Genomic DNA, 19364 nt, shown 5'->3' with positions numbered 1-19364 from the left:
AATACCTCTGTTTTGCAATCTAACTTCAGTGATATTATCAATAAAATATGACCTGAAAAAAGTCCCAAAAGAGAAGACTTATTCTTTATATAAGCCTTCTTCACATAATGATCAGAATCTCCATATTTTCAAGGCACCTGTGCCTTTATTATGGACTACCCTTTTGGGAATTCTTTTCTTAGGAGGGTTTCTCTCTTGAACATTGCCACTGGATTTACTTTTGTCCTATCTGACATATACAACAGCACAAAGATAAATCTACTCTTTTAGGCAAATATTTTCACTAACATTATTTTCTTTCCAACACTGTTCATTGTTTTGTCTGGTTGGCATGTCAAAATTCATGGGTGTCTTAATCCTGCTCTCTATACAGACCAATACATCTTGATTGTTCTAGCAATGTTTGATAATAAATTTATGGGGTAAGCTGTCATCAGATTTCATTGGAAGATGTTGTGAAATGTTGATTTTCTGCCACAGAACAATAACATAAATGTGGCAGTCCAACAAGGGCTAGCTTTAAAACCTTGCAATGTCTTTTCTCAGAGTGAAGATTCAGATAGATCCTCAAGAAACCAAGTCCATTCTAGTAACTTTTGTTGACATTAACTTTACAATCTCATCGTCCAACACCAGCCACATGTAGGACTTTGTCAGTGTTTGTTCATTTATTCTTAGGCAACTAAGTAAAGTATCCTTCCTCCAGTCATAAATGTTCTGCTTTGATACCTTCAATTCTTTAGCTCCTGCAAAATTATTTGGCTGCTCTGCAATTTCATCAACTTTTAAGTTTGAATTCTGCTATGTATCTGCTATTCCTTTTGATACCATATTGTCATATTAAAGGCAGGATTTGCACAAATGCAGCATGTGTGATAGCTTAACACTACATGATGACATACATACAGTTGAATAGCTGTGTTCAAAGTTGGCATTCTATAATGCTATCAAGCAGATTAACACCAGAGTTTGGATTTTTGGCTAAAAGTTGGGAATCAATTTTTACATGTGCCAGATGGCCTTTAGAAGTGTGATATGCTCTTCCTATTGGATGTCGGAGTTAATGGAGAGTTTCCATGTGACTGATGATTACGTCTGCAGTAACTGTTGCGAATCCTATCAGATCGTATGGATTGTTTGGAGCAGCAGTTAGAGACAATGAGGAATATACAAGAGCTATGGGGTGTGATGGATGGCACCAAGAAGGGAGAAAAGTCACAGATACAGTCGGGTAGATGGGTTAACTCCAGGAAAGGTAGGAGGGGTAGGCAACTAGTGCAGGAGTTTTCCGTGGCTATCCCCATTTCAAATAAGCGTGCTGTTTTGGAAAATGTAGGGGATGATGGACTCTCAAGGGAATGTAGCGCGAACAGCCATGTTTTTGATATCAAGACAGGCTATAATGTAAAGAGGGTACATCGGGTTCCAAGCAATCGATTGTGATAGGAGATACTCTAGTCAGTGGCACAGACAGATGTTTCTTCGGCCAGCAGCGAAAAATCAGAATGGTGCATTGCCTCCCTGGTGCCAGGATCAAGAATATCTCAGAGCGGGTGCAGAATGTTCTCAAAAGGAGAGGGGAACCAGCAGGAGATCATTGTACACAATGGTGCTAACGCTCAAAAGGAGAGAGGGACCAGGAGGTCATTGTACACACTGGTACTAACGATGTAGGAAGGGAAAAGGATTAGATTCTTAAGGGAATACATAGAAAGTTAGGCAGCAATTTAAAAAGGAGTTCCTCAAGGGTAGTAATATCTGGATTACTCCTGGTGTTATGAGCTAGTGAGGATAGGAATAGGAAGATAGAGCATATGAATGTGTGGTTGAGAAGCTGGTGCATGGGAGAAGGGTTCACAATTCTGAATCATTGGAATCTCTTCTGGGGTACAAGTTACCTGTACAAGAAGGACAGGTTGCATCCGAATTGGAAAGGGACTGGCAAGAAGATTTGCTAGAGCTGCTCAGGACGATTTAAACTAGTAAGGTGGGAGTGGGTGGGACCAGGGAAATAGCCAGGAAAGAGATCAATCTGAGAATTGTACAGTTGAGATAGGGAGTGAGTCAAACGGTCAGGCAAGAACTAAGCAGAGAACAAATTGATGAATTAAACTGAATTTACTTTAATGCAAGAGACCTAACAGGGAAGGGAGATGTACTCAGGGCATGGTGAGGAACATGGGAATGGGATATCATGGCAATTACAGAAACATGGCTCAGGGATGGACAGGACTGGCAGCTTAATAGTCGAGGATACAAATGCTCGAGAAAGGATGGCGAGGGAGCAAGAGAGATGGGGAGTGGCACTTTTGATAAGGGATAGCATTACTGGATATTCCCGGAAATACATCCAGGGAAGTTACTTGGGTGGAATTGAGATATACGAAAGGGATGATAACCTTGTTGGGATTGCATTATAGACCCCCGAATAGTCAGCAGGAAATTGAGAAACAAATCTGTAAGGAGATTTCAGTTATTGGTAAGAATAACAGGGTGGTTATGGTAGGGAATATTAGCTTTCCAAACATAGACTGGGAATGCCATTGTGTTAAGGGTTTAGATGGAGAGAAATTTGTTAAGTGCATACAAGAAAATTTTCTGATTCAGTATGTGGATGTACCTACCAGTGAAGGTGCAAAACTTGATCTACTCTTGGGAAATAAGGCAGGGCAAGTGACTAAGGTGTCAGTGGGGGAGCACTTTGAGGCCAGCAACCATATTTCCATTTGTTTTAAAATAGTGATGGAAAAGGATAGACCAGATCTAAAAGTTGAAGTTCTAAACTGAAGGAAGGCTAATTTTGATTTTAATTAGCCAAAAACTTGGAAAAGCTGACTGGGGATAGATGTTAGCAGGTAAAGGGATGGCTGGAAAATGGGAAGCCTTCAAAAATGAGATAATGAGAGTCCAGAGACAGTATATTCCTGTTAGGGTGAAAGGAAAGGCTGGTAGGTATAAGGAATGCTGAATGACTAGAGAAATTGTGTAAAGAAAAAGAAGGAAGCACATATTAGGTATAAACAGGAGAGATCGAGTCAATCCTGAGAAGAGTATAAATGCAATAAGAATATACTTAAGAGGGAAATCAGAGAGAAAAAAATGGGACATGAGATAACTTTGGAAAATAGGGTTAAGGAGAATCCAAAGGGATTTTATAAATACGTCAATGACTAAAGTTTAACCTCGGGACAGAACAGAGCCCCTCAAAGATCAGCAAGACAGCCCACATGTGGAGCTGCAGGAGATACTAAACGAGAATTTTGCATCAGTGTTTACTGTGGAGGACATGAAAGATTATACAATGCAGGGAAATGGATGGTGCCATCTTGAAAAATGTCCATATTGCAGTGGAGGTGGTGCTGAATGTCTTGAAACGCATAAAAGTGAATAAATCCCCAGGACCTGATCAGGTGTACCCTAGAACTCTGTGGGAAGCTAGGGAAGCGATTGCTGGGCCCCTTGCTAAGATATTTCTATCATGGATAGTCAGAGGTGGGGTGCCAGAAGATAGAAGGCTGGCTAATGTGGTGCCACTATTTAAGAAAGGCGAGTCTGACATCAGTGGTGGGCAAGTTGTTGTAGGGAATCCTGAGGGACAGACTGTACATGTATTTGAAAAGGCAAGGACCGATTACATATAGTCAGCAAGGTTTCATGAATGGAAAATCATGTCTCACAAACTTGACTGAATTTTTTGAAGTAACAAAGAGGATTGATGAGGGAAAAGCAGTGGATGTGATCGATATGCTCTTCAGTAAGGCATTAGACAAGATTCTTCGTGGGAGACTGGTTAGCAAGGTTAGATCTCCTGGAATGCAGGGAGAGCGAGCTGTTTGTATACAGAACTGGCTCGCTGGTAGAAGACAGAGGGTGGTCTTCCTGTCTTCGGGTGGAGGGTTGCTTTTCAGACTGGAGGCCTGTGACCAGTGGAGTGCTACAAAGAACAGTGTTAGGTCTACTACTTTTCATCATTTATATAATTTATTTGGATGTGAACATAGGAGGTATAGTTAATAAGTTTGCAGATGTTAGCAAAATAGGTGGTGCCAAGGACAGCGAAGAACAACAGTATCTTGATCAGATGGGCAAATGGGCTGAGGAGTGGCAGATGGAGTTTAATTTAGATAAATGCAAGGTGCTGCATTTTGGAAAAGCAGATCAGAGCATTACACACTTAATGGTAAGGTCCTGGGGAGTGTTGCTGAAGAAAGAAACTTTGGAGTGCAGGTTCATAGTCCCTTGAAAATAGAGTCGCAGGTTGATAGAATTGTGAAGGTGGCATTTGGTATGCTTTCCTTTATTGGTCAAAGCATTGAGCATAGGAGTTGGGAGGTCATGATGCAGCTGTACAGGACATTGGTTAAGCCACGTTTGTAATAATGTGTGCAATTCTGGTCTCCTTCCTATCAGAAGGATGTTGTGAAACTTGAAAGGGTTCAGAAAAGACTTACAAGAATGTTGCCAGGGTTGGAGGATTTGAGATAATGGGAGAGGCTGAATAGGCTGGGGCTGTTTTCCCTGAAACATCAGAGGCTGAGGGGTGACCTTATCGAGGTTTATAAAATCATGAGGGACATAGATGGGATAAATAGACAAGGTCTTTGCCCTGGGGTGGGGGAGTCCAGAACTAGAGGGCATAGGTTTAGGGTGAGGGGGGAAAGATTTAAAAGGGACCTAAGGGGCAACTTTTTCATATAAAAGGGTGGTGTGTGTATAGAATGAGCTACCACAGGAAGTGGTGAAGGCTAGTACAATTACAGCATTTCATAGAATCAACGAATCCCCATAATGTGTAAACAGGCCACTTGGCCCAACAAGTCGACACCGACCCTGCGAAGAGTAACCCACCCAGACCCATTCCCCTATCCTATTACTCTACATTTCCACCTGACTGATGCACCTAACTTACACATCCCTGAACACTATGGACAATTTAGCACGCCCAATTCACCTAACGTGTACATTTTTGGTTCATGGGAGGAAACTGGAGCACCAGGACAAAACCCAAGCAGACATGGGGAGAATGTGCAGACTCCACACAGACACAGTCGCTCAAGGCTGAAAATGAACTCACGTCCCTAATGCTGAGGCAGCAGTGCTAACCACTGAGACACCGTGCCGCCTCAAGGCAGTCTTTGGACATGGACTTGAGAGGGCTCAGAAAAGACTTACAAGAATGTTGCTGGGACAGAAGTGTTCGAGCTATAGGGAGAGCCTAGGCCCTTTTTTCCTGGAATACCGGAGGCTGAGGGTTATGAAATCTTGATGGCCGATGAGCTGCCAGAGCTGGTGATAGCAGTTATAATTACAAAATTTAAAATGCATCTGAATAGGTACATGAGTAGGCTGAGGGGAATATGGGCCAAATACTGGCAAGTTGAACCAGGTCAGAGTGGGATGCCTGTCTGGCGCAAATGAATTGGACTGAAGGGTCTGTTTCCATACTGTATAACTAATTACACCCTTGGGGGCTCATACAAACTACTTCAAAATTCAACTGCTGAGTCTTTAGCCAGCCTAGTCATTCAAACTTCTAATATCCCAACATTTAGGTCCCATAGCATATTCATCATTACAGCCCAAAGTTCTCAGAATTATCCCAGATTTTCCCAAATTTCACCTTGTAAATAGGTAGTCCATCAACATCGCAGGTGACTGTTTTTATTGCTCTTTATTGCACCCAAAGATTTATGGAAAAGGGTCTTTAAAAGGTAGCTCACCATTCCTCTGGAAGTACTTGTGCTCCTTAAAAGGCATTTGGACGGGGTATATGAATAGGAAGGCTTTAGAGTGATATTGGCAAAGTGCTGGCAAATGGGACTAGATTAGGTTAAGATATCTGGTTGGCTTGGACAAGTTGGACTGAAACGTCTGTTTCCGTGCTGTACATCTCTATGACTCTATAACTATAGCATGAACTACAAAACAAAGTACCAATGAAATTTGAAAAAAAAAAACAAAAATCAGTTCAAACTCTAAAATTTCCTCCATAAGGGCACTGTTGATCTAACTACAGCACATGGACTGCAGTGGTTCAAGGTGGCAGCTCACAACCTCCTTCTCAAGGTGACGAACCAGTGATCCCATATCCCATGAGTGAATAAATGAAACAAGAAGAAACTCAGTAAGTCTGGCAGCACCCCATGTCGGAAAGCACAGTCTGATCTGAAAAAGGGCTCAAAATGTAACTCTGCTTTCTCAGCATAGATGCAGTCAGACCTGCTGAGTTTCATCAGCAATGTGAGTCTTTGTTTCAAATTTACAGCATCCCCACTTCTTTCGTTTTATTAATGTGGCAGTTTTTTTTAAATCAGTTTCAATAACCTGAGCAGAATCAATTAAAACAAATTGAATGATTTTGTACAAGCAGCAACTTTTGTGATTTTTAAATTAAATAAAGTGGTCATCATCTTTAAATCCATAAATATGTAATGAGTAGTAGCACAGATTCCTCTTCATGTTTTAGTTTAAAACAATTCACAACTCTATTACCTCGCAAATGCATTATCTCTGTAGTATCTACTTCTATATGGCTGTTTTGGCAATTCCTGCAAAACAAGAAGACAAATGTAAAAATCTAACCAATGCAATATCAAATACTTTCAAAGCAGATACAATTATCAAAATCTTCCCTTTCACCTTCCAAGTAGATTAGATAGGCGTCAGATTATATTCATAGGTCGACGCAATATCGAGGGCCGATATGCAAATGATTTCCTGACTCAGTTCTACATTCTATCTCACCCAGTTTTCAGTGATAACTATTTCATTACTTTTTAAAACAGGCTTCACTGACCATGAGGTTTACGCATCTCACAAATTAATCACAGATATCTGCAAAAATAAAATCCAAAGAAATGACTTAGTTTTCCTATTCTTCAATCAGACACAGTATTATGGCTGAAAATGTGTTCCTGAAGAAGGGCTTATGCCCGAAATGTCGATTCTCCTGTTCCCTGGATGCTGCCTGACCTGCTGCGCTGTTCCAGCAACACATTTTCAGCTCTGATCTCCAGCATCTGCAGACCTCACTTTCTCCACAGTATTATGGCTGCCTGGACAGCTCCATGGATTTGCCTTCTCTCTACCATCTTTTTTTTAACATTATTGTAATGTTACAAGATTAAATTGTACTCTCTGGATATTAATGTAATGTTAAAGGGTTAAACTGCACTGTCTTTCACCAGAAGCTGAATATTCTGGAAGTGGGTGGGGGCAACATTCATACAATAATACGGATGGCTCACACTTCATTTGGTCAGCTATTTACTACTAATCTACTGCTTTTATCAAATTAAACTTACATTTAGTCCCTTCCATTCAGAAATGCTTTCACAGCCATCCCCTGATACTGAAGTATATCACACCTACTTTGTCTTGGAGAATCACTGAGTCAGGAAATCATTTGCATAATGATTCTCCAGGATTTGGGTATTTACATTATCTCAGAAGATGACCTCATCCTACCATATTATCTGGGGTAACGTGATTATGGTGAAGGAGTGGCTGGAGTACCCGTGCGCATTACCAACTGACCTGTTATAAAGGGGGGGTGTTTTCTTTGTTCGGGGCCTCTTTTGACTCTACTTTGCATGCCTGCGAGGAGTGTCAAAGGGGGTCACCTCGCGTGCACAGGCTTTAATAAACTTTAACTGTTTGCAGAAGTTGGTACATGTGAATTGAATCTCATGTATGAAACCTCGTGAAAAGAACCTAACGTTACTATTCTTTGTTTTCCTATTTCTCTTAAACCCTTATCACTGATTATGATGATCAGGGTTGGAGAGATGAACTGATTCCTTTGCTACTCCTACTCTTCTAGTGATCACAAAGCCTGAATTTAAAAAGAGCAGACTGTATTTAGTTCAGCATCAGAAACATGTTAACTAGGCTCTTTTCTGAACACATTATTAGAGTATCATGAAACCTTCTCCAAGCGACACTTATTAACAAATGGTTTGGACTGTGCAAAAATGCATAATTATTCTTTTTGAAAATTAACACTCAGACACTCCAATCTGATTTTAAAAAATAAAAATTCAACTAAAATAACCCTACAAAAGTACTTTAGTCAGCAGAAAATGTAATTCCCAGGATTGACTCTATTCCCTTTCTTGAACAAGGGAATAACACTTGCCAGGCTCCAATCATCTGGTACTACTCCAGTGGACAGCAAGGATGCAAAGATCATCGCAAAAGGTGCAGCAATCTCTTCCCTCGATTCCTGTAGTAACCTAGGATATAGCTCGTCTGGCCAAGGGGATTTATCTATCCTTAGGTTTTTCAAATTTTTCAACATATTCTCGTTCCTAACATCAACCTGTTCTAGCATATCAGTCTGTTTTACAACGTCCCTCTCAGTAGTGAATACTGAAGCAAAGTATTCATTAAGCAACTCCTCTACTTCCTCTGACTCCAGACGCAAGTTCCATCCACTATCCCTGATCAGCCCTACCCTCATTCTGGCCATCCTCTTACAAGTGTACAATGCCTTATGGTTTTCCTTAATCCTACCTGCTAAAGCTCTTTTGTGCCCCCTTCTAGCTATCCTAAGTCCATTCTTCAGTTCCTTCCTAGCTACCTTGTAACCCTCTAGAGCCCTGTCTGATCCTTGCCTCCTCAACCTTAAGTAAGCTTCCTTCTTCATCTTGACTAGATGTTCAACATTCCTTGTCACTCAATGCTCTTTCAACCTACCATCTCTTCCTTGCCTCAGTACTGGACAGGTTTGTCCCACTATCAGCAGGTGCTTCCTAAACAACCCCCCACATTTCTGTTACGCATTGCTCGGAAAACATCTGCAAAATTTAGGCACCCCAGTTCCTACCTAATAGCATAATAATAATCGTAAAGGTCATGGAGTTATGATTACTGTCACCAAAATGCTCTCCCACCACAAGATCTGACATCTGGCATGGTTCGTTGCCAAGCACCAAATCTAGTCGGCCTATCTACATATAGCGTCAGGAATCCTTCTGGACACACCTGACGAAAACTGCTCCATCCAAACAATTTGAACTAAGTAGGTTCCAATCAATATTAGGGAAGTTAAAGTCACCCATGACAACAACCCCGTAACTTCTATACATTTCCAAAATCTGCCTCCCAAACTGCTCCTCTGTGTCTCTGTTGCTATTGGGGGCCTGTAGAAAACACCCAATAAAGTGACAGTTCCTTTCCTGTTTCTGATCTCCACCCAAACTGACTCTGGAGACAAACTCTCATTGACGAACACCCTTTCTGCAGCTGTGTACTATCTTTGATTAGCAATACCACTCCTCCACCTCTTTTATCATCCCACTATTCCTTTTAAAACATTTAAACCCTGGACTATCCAATAACCATTCCTGCCCTGTGATACTCTAGTCTCCATAATGACCACAACATCATAGTTCCATGCTCTGAGTTCATCACCCTTATTCCTGATACTTCTTGCATTAAAACAGACACACTTCAATCCATCACACTGACCGCACCTTTGCCTTTTCAAGTGCCTATCCCTCCTCACAGACTCAATGCATGCTGTATCTGCCAGCTCACAACCTACTCCATCATCCCCCATGCCAATCCAGTTTAAATGCTCCCGAAGAGCTCTATCAAACCTCCTGCCCACTCCTAAGATTACTACACTGCTCATCCTGCCTTCTAGCTTTCAACCGAACTTCCTTTTCAGGTCCTCCTCCCTTTCCTTACCTATATTATTGGTACCACAACTTCTGGCTGCTCTCCCTCCCCCTTAAGAATCCTGTAGATGCAATCCAAGACATCCTTGACCCTGGCACCCAGGAGGCAATACACCATCCGGGAATCACGCTCGTGACCACAGAATCACCTGTCTGTTCCCCTCGTGATTGAATCTCCTATCACTATCACTCTCCTATTCTCCCCGTTCCTTTTTCTGAGCCAGAGGGCCAGAAATCTGGGAGCTGTATGCTTTCTTTTTTTGATCAGAGCATTGAACATAGGAGTTGTGAGGTCATGTTATGGCTGCATAGAATATTAGTTAGGCTACTTTGGGAATATCGTGCACAATATTGGAAGGATATTGGGAAACTTGAAAGGGTTCAGAAAAGACTTACAAGTTTTTGCCAGGGTTGGAGGGAGAGGCTGAATAGGCTGGGGCTGTTTTCCCTGGAGCTTCGAAGGCTGAGGGGTGACCTTATAAAGGTATATAAAATCATGAGGGGTATAGATAGGATAAATAGATAAGGTCTTTTCCCTGGAGTGGGGGGGATCTAGAACTAGAGGGCATAGGTTTAGGGTGAGAGGGGAAAGATTTAAAAGGGACCTAAGGGGCAACTTTTTCATGTAGAGGGTGGAGCGTGTATGAGCTGTCAGAGGAAGTTATGGAGGCTGGTACAACATTTAACAGGCATCTAAATGAGTGTATGAATAGACAGGGTTTAGAGGGATATGGGTCAAGTGCTGGCAAATGGGACTAGGTTAATTTAGGATATCCGGTCAGCATGGATGAGTTTGTTTCCACACTGTACATCTCTGTGACACATCTGCCCCACATCCCCACCCTCCAATCACTCACCAGTCTGGGCATTGCCCTCCAATTACCGGTCACTCACCAGTCTGGACAGTCACCCTCCACCCCCAACACTAACTAGTCTCAGCATTGCCTGCCCAAACCCCCACCGATCGCTGGTCACTCACCAATCCAGGCAATGCCTCCTAATCCCCAGTCACTTAATCTGGGCAGTGCCTCCTGATCACTCACGAGTCTTGGGCAGTACTGCCTGATCCCTGGTTGCTCACCAGTGTGGGCCATTGACCCTCAATCCCATGTCACTTAACAGTGCAGTCAGCACCTCTCCCCGCCCTGATCCCCAGTCACTCACCAGTTGGGACAGTGCCTCCCCCATCCTCAGGCCACAGTCACTCATCGGTCAGGGCAGTGCCCCTCACCCTGCCTATCATCACATCACCGGCACAGGCAATGCCCCCACCCCACTCCCGGGCACTCAGCTGTCCAGTCAGTGCCCACCACCCACGGTCACTCACCAGTCCGGGCAGTGACCCCGATCACTGGTCACTCACTGGACCGGGCAGTATCCCCCCCCCCACCCCAGGTCACTCACCACTCTGGGCAGTGCCCCCCACCCCCAGTCACACCAGTCTGGGCAATGTTCACCCCCCACCCCCCAGCTTCCCCTCCCCCACCCCCGGTCACACCAGTCTGGGCAGTGACACCCCACCCCCGGTCACTCACCGGGCTGGGCAGTACCCCCCACCCCCAGTCACTCACCAGTCTGAGCAACTCCCCCAACCTGGTCACTCACCAGTCTGGGCAGTGACCCCCCCCCACACCCCGGTCACTCACCAGTCTGGGCAGTGACCCCCCCCCACACCCTGGTCACTCACCAGTCTGGGCAGTGTCCCCCCCCACCACCGGTCACTCACCAGTCTGGGCAGTGCCCCCCCAACCCCCGGTCTGGGCAGTGCCACCCCACCCCCGGCCACTCACCAGTCTGGGCAGCGACCCCCCCCCACCCCACCCTCAGTCACTTACCAGTCTGAGCAGTGCCCCCACCCCCAGTCACTCACCAGTCTGGGCAGTGACTCTCCCCCCAGTCACTCACCAGTCTGGGCAGTGCCCCCCTCGGTCACTCACCAGTCTGAGCAGTGCCCCCCCCACCCCCGGTCACTCACCAGTCTGGGTGTGTCCCCCCCACCCCCGGTCACTCACCAATCTGGGCTGTGCCCCACCCCCGGTCACTCACCAGTCTGTGCTGTGCCCCCCCCCCCACCCCCGGTCTGGGCAGTGCCCCCCCCACCCCCGGTCATTCACCAGTCTGGGCTGTGCCTCCCCCCACCCCCAGTCTGGGCAGTGCCCCCCCACACCCCCGGTCACTCACCAGTCTGAGCAGTGCCCCCACCCCCAGTCACTCACCAGTCTGGGCAATGACTCTCCCCCCAGTCACTCACCAGTCTGGGCAGTGCCCCCCCCACCCCCAGTCACTCACCAGTCTGGGCAGTGCCCCCCTCGGTCACTCACCAGTCTGGGCAGTGCCCCCCTCGGTCACTCACCAGTCTGAGCAGTACCCCCCCACACCCGGTAACTCACCAGTCTGTGCAGTGCCCCCCCACCTCCAGTCACTCACCAGTCTGGGGAGTGACCCCCCCCAACCTCGCTCACTCACCAGTCTGGGCAGTGACCCCCCCCCACCCCGGTCACTCACCAGTCTGGGCAGTGCCCCCCCAACCCCGGTCACTCACCGGGCTGGGCAGTGCCCCCGGTCACTCACCAGTCTGTGCAGTGCCCCCCCACCTCCAGTCACTCACCGGGCTGGGCAGTGCCCCCCACCCCCGGTCACTCACTAGTCTGGGCAGCTCCTCCACCCCCAGTCACTCACCAGTCTGGGCAATGACACCCCCCACACCCCGGTCACTCACCAGTCTGGGCAGCTCCCCCACCCCCGGTCACTCACCAGTCTGGGCAGTGCCCCCCCAACCCCGGTCACTCACCAGTCTGGGCAGTGACCCCCCCCACACCCCGGCCACTCACCAGTCTGTCCAGTGACCCCCCCCACACCCCGGCCACTCACCAGTCTGTCCAGTGACCCCCCCCCACACCCCGGCCACTCACCAGTCTGTCCAGTGACCCCCCCCCACACCCCGGTCACTCACCAGTCTGGGCAGTGTCCCCCCCACCCCCGGTCACTCACCAGTCTGGGCAGTGACTCCCCCCCCCACACCCCGGTCACTCAGCAGTCTGTCCAGTGACCCCCCCCCCCACACCCCGGTCACTCAGCAGTCTGTCCAGTGACCCCCCCCCCACCCCCAATCACTCACCAGTCTGGGCAGTGTCCCCCCCACCCCCAGTCACTCACCAGTTTGGGCAGTGTCCCCCCCACCCCCAGTCACTCACCAGTCTGGGCAGTGCCCCCCCCCACCCCCGGTCTGGGCATTGTGCCCACCCATCCCCGGTCTGGGCAGTGCCCCCCCCCCACCCCCGGTCACTCACCAGTCTGGGCAGTGACCCCCCCACCCCACTCCCGGTCACTTACCAGTCTGAGCAGTGCCCCCACCCCCGGTCACTCACCAGTCTGGCAGTGCCCCCCCCCCCACCCCCAGTCACTCACTAGTCTGGGCAGTGCCCCCCCCCACCCCCGGTCACTCACCAGTCTGGGCAGTGCCCCCCCCCCCACCCCCAGTCACTCACAAGTCTGGGCAGTCCCCCCACGCCCCGGTCACTCACCAGTCTGGGCAGTGGTGCCCCCCCCCCCCCGGTCACTCACCAGTCTGGGCAGTGCCCCCCCCCCCCCCCGGTCACTCACCAGTCTGGGCAGTGCCCCCCCCACCCCTCGGTCACTCACCAGTCTGGGCAGTGGCCCCCCCCACCCCACCCCCGGTCACTCACCAGTCTGGGCAGTGCCCCCCCGGTCACTCACCAGTCTGGGCAGTGGCCCCCCCCACCCCACCCCCGGTCACTCACCAGTCTGGGCAGTGCCCCCCCCCAGGTCACTCACCAGTCTGGGCAGTGCCCCCCCCACCCCTCGGTCACTCACCAGTCTGGTCGGTGCCCACCCCCGGTCACTCACCAGTCTGGGCAGTGCCCCCCCCGGTCACTCACCAGTCTGGGCAGTGCCCCCCCCCACCCCCGGTCACTCACCAGTCTGGGCAGTGACCCCCCCGGTCACTCACCAGTCTGGGCAGTGACCCCCCCCCGGTCACTCACCAGTCTGGGCAGTGACCCCCCCCTGGTCACTCACCAGTCTGGGCAGTGACCCCCCCCTGGTCACTCACCAGTCTGGGCAGTGACCCCCCCCCCCGGTCACTCACCAGTCTGGGCAGTGACCCCCCCGGTCACTCACCAGTCTGGTCGGTGCCCACCCCACCCCCGGTCACTCACCAGTCTGGTCGGTGCCCACCCCACCCCCGGTCACTCACCAGTCTGGGCAGTGACCCCCCCCCCCCGGTCACTCACCAGTCTGGGCAGTGACACCCCCCCCCCCGGTCACTCACCAGTCTGTCCAGTGACCCCCCCCACACCCCGGTCACTCACCAGTCTGTCCAGTGACCCCCCCACCCGGTCACTCACCAGTCTGGGCAGTGTCCCCCCCACCCCCGGTCACTCACCAATCTTGGCAGTGCCCCCCCCACCACCCCCAGTCACTCACCGGGCTAGGCAGTCCCCCCCCTCCGGTCACTCACAAGTCTGTGCAGTGCCCCCCCACCCTCGGTCACTCACAGGTCTGTGCAGTGCCCCCCCACCCTCGGTCAGTCACCGGGCTGGGCTGGGCAGTGCCCCGCCACCCCGGCTCACTCACCAGTCTGGGCAGTGACCCCCCCCCCCCGGTCACTCACCAGTCTGGGCAGTGCCCCCCTCGGTCACTCACCAGTCTGGGCAGTGGCCCCCCCCACCCCACCCCCGGTCACTCACCAGTCTGGGCAGTGCCCCCCCCGGTCACTCACCAGTCTGGGCAGTGGCCCCCCCACACCCCACCCCCGGTCACTCACCAGTCTGGGCAGTGCCTCCCCCCAGGTCACTCACCAGACTGGGCAGTGCCCCCCCCACCCCTCGGTCACTCACCAGTCTGGTCGGTGCCCACCCCCGGTCACTCACCAGTCTGGGCGGTGCCCCCCCCGGTCACTCACCAGTCTGGGCAGTGACCCCCCCGGTCACTCACCAGTCTGGGCAGTGACCCCCCCGGTCACACCAGTCTGGGCAGTGACCCCCCCGGTCACTCACCAGTCTGGGCAGTGACCCCCCCCCCCCGGTCACTCACCAGTCTGGGCAGTGACCCCCCCCCCCGGTCACTCACCAGTCTGGGCAGTGACCCCCCCGGTCACTCACCAGTCTGGTCGGTGCCCACCCCACCCGACCCCCCCCCCGGTCACTCACCAGTCTGGGCAGTGACCCCCCCCCCCCCCCCGGTCACTCACCAGTCTGGGCAGTGACCCCCCCGGTCACTCACCAGTCTGGGCAGTGACCCCCCCCCACCCCTCGGTCACTCACCAGTCTGGTCGGTGCCCACCCCCGGTCACTCACCAGTCTGGGCAGTGCCCCCCCCGGTCACTCACCAGTCTGGGCAGTGACCCCCCCCCGGTCACTCACCAGTCTGGGCAGTGACCCCCCCGGTCACTCACCAGTCTGGTCGGTGCCCACCCCACCCCCCCCCCGGTCACTCACCAGTCTGGGCAGTGACCCCCCCCGGTCACTCACCAGTCTGGTCGGTGCCCACCCCACCCCCCCCCCCGGTCACTCACCAGTCTGGGCAGTGACCCTCCCCCCCCCAGTCACTCACCAGTCTGGGCAGTGACCCCCCCCCCGGTCACTCACCAGTCTGGGCAGTGACCCTCCCCCCCCCGGTCACTCACCAGTCTGGGCAGTGACCCCCCCCCCCCCCCGGTCACTCACCAGTCTGGGCAGTGACCCCCCCCCGGTCACTCACCAGTCTGAGCAGTGACCGCCCCCCGGTCACTCACCAGTCTGGGCAGTGACCCCCCCGGTCACTCACCAGTCTGGGCAGTGACCCCCCCCCGGTCACTCACCAGTCTGGGCAGTGACCCCCCCGGTCACTCGCCAGTCTGGTCGGTGCCCACCCCACCCGACCCCCCCCCCCGGTCACTCACCAGTCTGGGCAGTGACCCCCCCCCCCCGGTCACTCACCAGTCTGGTCGGTGCCCACCCCACCCGACCCCCCCCCCCCGGTCACTCACCTGTCTGGGCAGTGCCCCCCCCACCCCCAGTCACTCACAAGGCTGGGCAGTCCCCCCACGCCCCGGTCACTCACCAGTCTGGGCAGTGGCGCCCCCCCACACCTCGGTCACTCACCAGTCTGGGCAGTGCCCCCCCCCCCCCGGTCACTCACCAGTCTGGGCAGTGCCCCCCCCACCCCTCGGTCACTCACCAGTCTGGGCAGTGGCCCCCCCCACCCCACCCCCGGTCACTCACCAGTCTGGACAGTGCCCCCCCCGGTCACTCACCAGTCTGGGCAGTGGCGCCCCCCCACACCTCGGTCACTCACCAGTCTGGGCAGTGCCCCCCCCCCCGGTCACTCACCAGTCTGGGCAGTGCCCCCCCAATCACTCACCAGTCTGGGCAGTGCCCCCCCCCCCCGGTCACTCACCAGTCTGGGCAGTGCCCCCCCCACCCCTCGGTCACTCACCAGTCTGGGCAGTGGCCCCCCCCACCCCACCCCCGGTCACTCACCAGTCTGGACAGTGCCCCCCCCCACCCCACCCCCGGTCACTCACCAGTCTGGACAGTGCCCCCCCCGGTCACTCACCAGTCTGGGCAGTGGCCCCCCCCACCCCACCCCCGGTCACTCACCAGTCTGGGCAGTGCCCCCCCCCAGGTCACTCACCAGTCTGGGCAGTGACCCTCCCCCCCCCAGTCACTCACCAGTCTGGGCAGTGACCCCCCCCCCGGTCACTCACCAGTCTGGGCAGTGACCCTCCCCCCCCCGGTCACTCACCAGTCTGGGCAGTGACCCTCCCCCCCCCGGTCACTCACCAGTCTGGGCAGTGACCCCCCCCCCCCCCCCCCCCGGTCACTCACCAGTCTGGGCAGTGACCCCCCCCCGGTCACTCACCAGTCTGAGCAGTGACCGCCCCCCGGTCACTCACCAGTCTGGGCAGTGACCCCCCCGGTCACTCACCAGTCTGGGCAGTGACCCCCCCCGGTCACTCGCCAGTCTGGGCAGTGACCCCCCCGGTCACTCGCCAGTCTGGTCGGTGCCCACCCCACCCGACCCCCCCCCCCGGTCACTCACCAGTCTGGGCAGTGACCCCCCCCCCCCCCGGTCACTCACCAGTCTGGTCGGTGCCCACCCCACCCGACCCCCCCCCCCCGGTCACTCACCTGTCTGGGCAGTGCCCCCCCCACCCCCAGTCACTCACAAGGCTGGGCAGTCCCCCCACGCCCCGGTCACTCACCAGTCTGGGCAGTGGCGCCCCCCCACACCTCGGTCACTCACCAGTCTGGGCAGTGCCCCCCCCCCCCGGTCACTCACCAGTCTGGGCAGTGCCCCCCCAATCACTCACCAGTCTGGGCAGTGCCCCCCCCCCCGGTCACTCACCAGTCTGGGCAGTGCCCCCCCCACCCCTCGGTCACTCACCAGTCTGGGCAGTGGCCCCCCCCACCCCACCCCCGGTCACTCACCAGTCTGGACAGTGCCCCCCCCGGTCACTCACCAGTCTGGGCAGTGGCGCCCCCCCACACCTCGGTCACTCACCAGTCTGGGCAGTGCCCCCCCCCCCCGGTCACTCACCAGTCTGGGCAGTGCCCCCCCAATCACTCACCAGTCTGGGCAGTGCCCCCCCCACCCCTCGGTCACTCACCAGTCTGGGCAGTGGCCCCCCCCACCCCACCCCCGGTCACTCACCAGTCTGGACAGTGCCCCCCCCGGTCACTCACCAGTCTGGGCAGTGGCCCCCCCCACCCCACCCCCGGTCACTCACCAGTCTGGGCAGTGCCCCCCCCCCCAGGTCACTCACCAGTCTGGGCAGTGCCCCCTCCCATCCCTCGGTCACTCACCAGTCTGGTCGGTGCCCACCCCCGGTCACTCACCAGTCTGGGCAGTGCCCCCCCCGGTCACTCACCAGTCTGGGCAGTGCCCCCCCCCACCCCCGGTCACTCACCAGTCTGGGCAATGACCCCCCCGGTCACTCACCAGTCTGGGCAGTGACCCCCCCCCGGTCACTCACCAGTCTGGGCAGTGACCCCCCCGGTCACTCACCAGTCTGGTCGGTGCCCACCCCACCCGACCCCACCCCCGGTCACTCACCAGTCTGGGCAGTGACCCCCCCCCCCGGTCACTCACCAGTCTGGGCAGTGACCCCCCCCCCCCGGTCACTCACCAGTCTGGGCAGTGCCCCCCCCCCCGGTCACTCACCAGTCTGTCCAGTGACCCCCCCCACACCCCGGTCACTCACCAGTCTGTCCAGTGACCCCCCCACCCGGTCACTCACCAATCTTGGCAGTGCCCCCCCCACCACCCCCAGTCACTCACCGGGCTAGGCAGTCCCCCCCTCCGGTCACTCACAGGTCTGTGCAGTGCCCCCCCCACCCTCGGTCACACAGGTCTGGGCAGTGCCCCGCCACCCCGGCTCACTCACCAGTCTGGGCAGTGCCCCCCCCCACCCCCAGTCACTCACTAGTCTGGGCAGTGACTCTCCCCCCAGTCACTCACCAGTCTGGGCAGTGGCCCCCCCCCACACCTCGGTCACTCACCAGTCTGAGCAGTGGCCCCCCCCACACCTCGGTCACTCACCAGTCTGGGCAGTGACCTCCCCGGTCACTCACCAGTCTGGGCAGTGACCCCCCCCCGGTCACTCACCAGTCTGGGCAGTGACCCCCCCGGTCACTCACCAGTCTGGTCGGTGCCCACCCCACCCGACCCCCCCCCCCGGTCACTCACCAGTCTGGGCAGTGACCCCCCCACCCCCGGTCACTCACCAGTCTGTCCAGTGACCCCCCCCACACCCCGGTCACTCACCAGTCTGGGCAGTGACCCCCCCCCCCGGTCACTCACCAGTCTGGGCAGTGACCCCCCCGGTCACTCACCAGTCTGGGCAGTGACCCCCCCCCCCGGTCACTCACCAGTCTGGGCAGTGACCCCCCCCCCCGGTCACTCACCAGTCTGGGCAGTGTCGTCTCCCCGTTCATTGTTTCTCGCGCCTCTTCCGTTAATTTGAATTCCGTCGCTTGATTATGACATCTGTGTCCGCGCGCCCGGGTGTTTTGACCGGCGCGGACCAATCAGAGCACAGCGCGTGCCCTCCGCTGGGATCGGCATGACGGCATCAGCGAGCTGCCAGCCGTCTGCCTGGTCACGTGGCTGTGTTTTGATCCCAGATCTGTCTCTGGTGCTCCCATCAATAGGCAATACGCTCTGATCTTAGGGTCCTATGGCTTTCTAATTCACATATCTGAATCTGGAGGCCTGCGTTCAAGTCACACTTGCATCTGAGAGGTGTAATAACATCCCTCAGCTGTTTGATTTGGAAAGATATTCTTATGCTCTGATGTTATCTTCATAAATGTCCATAGGTATAGTCTCTTCCTAGGGAACTGTATTGTGCTCACTTTTGAAGGATGTTAATTAGTTTTCGAGGGTCGAGGATATTGTATGAGGGAGGACGGACTTCATTTAGGTGCAGAAGCTGGGGTTCTCTTTATACCAGTGAACGGATCCGGTATTTCCACTTCATTAGCAATTTTGATAGAATAAAGAAAGAGCAATTATGGAAGGGTCAATAATCGGGGGATATATATGTAACGTCACTAGCAAAAGAAGCAGTAGCCATCTAAGGTGACTTTATTTTCACATAACTAAATTTTATTTTCGAACCTGATAGAATTGTAGATACAACAATCATTGGTCGCATTCATTAAATTTTTATCCATT

At 53.7% G+C, this 19364-nt stretch overlaps 1 protein-coding gene across 3 annotated transcripts in view; it reads right to left on the bottom strand.

Annotated features, from left to right (window-relative positions):
- The window catches only part of LOC122565174 (uncharacterized), a 108744-nt gene extending 90102 nt beyond the window's left edge, over window positions 1–18642 (bottom strand). For 2 of the 3 annotated variants that reach the window (XM_087995244.1, XM_087995250.1), the window contains exons 1-2: window positions 18593–18642; window positions 6493–6548 (exon numbers count right to left, since the gene is read on the bottom strand). In XM_087995244.1, coding sequence (XP_087851370.1) covers window positions 6493–6548; window positions 18593–18622 — 86 coding nt within the window. In that variant the 5' untranslated portion in view covers window positions 18623–18642. Of the gene's footprint in view, window positions 1–6492; window positions 6549–18592 lie in introns of those variants that run through there. The other variant, XM_087995253.1, reaches the window with a different exon arrangement.
- Window positions 18643–19364: the final 722 nt, after the last annotated feature.

Source organism: Chiloscyllium plagiosum, unplaced genomic scaffold (assembly GCF_037043375.1).
Source record: "Chiloscyllium plagiosum isolate Xiang-an unplaced genomic scaffold, Cpla_swu_hap1 HiC_scaffold_2, whole genome shotgun sequence".
NCBI lineage: Eukaryota > Metazoa > Chordata > Chondrichthyes > Orectolobiformes > Hemiscylliidae > Chiloscyllium > Chiloscyllium plagiosum.
This window is presented reverse-complemented; position numbering and strand designations above follow the sequence as displayed.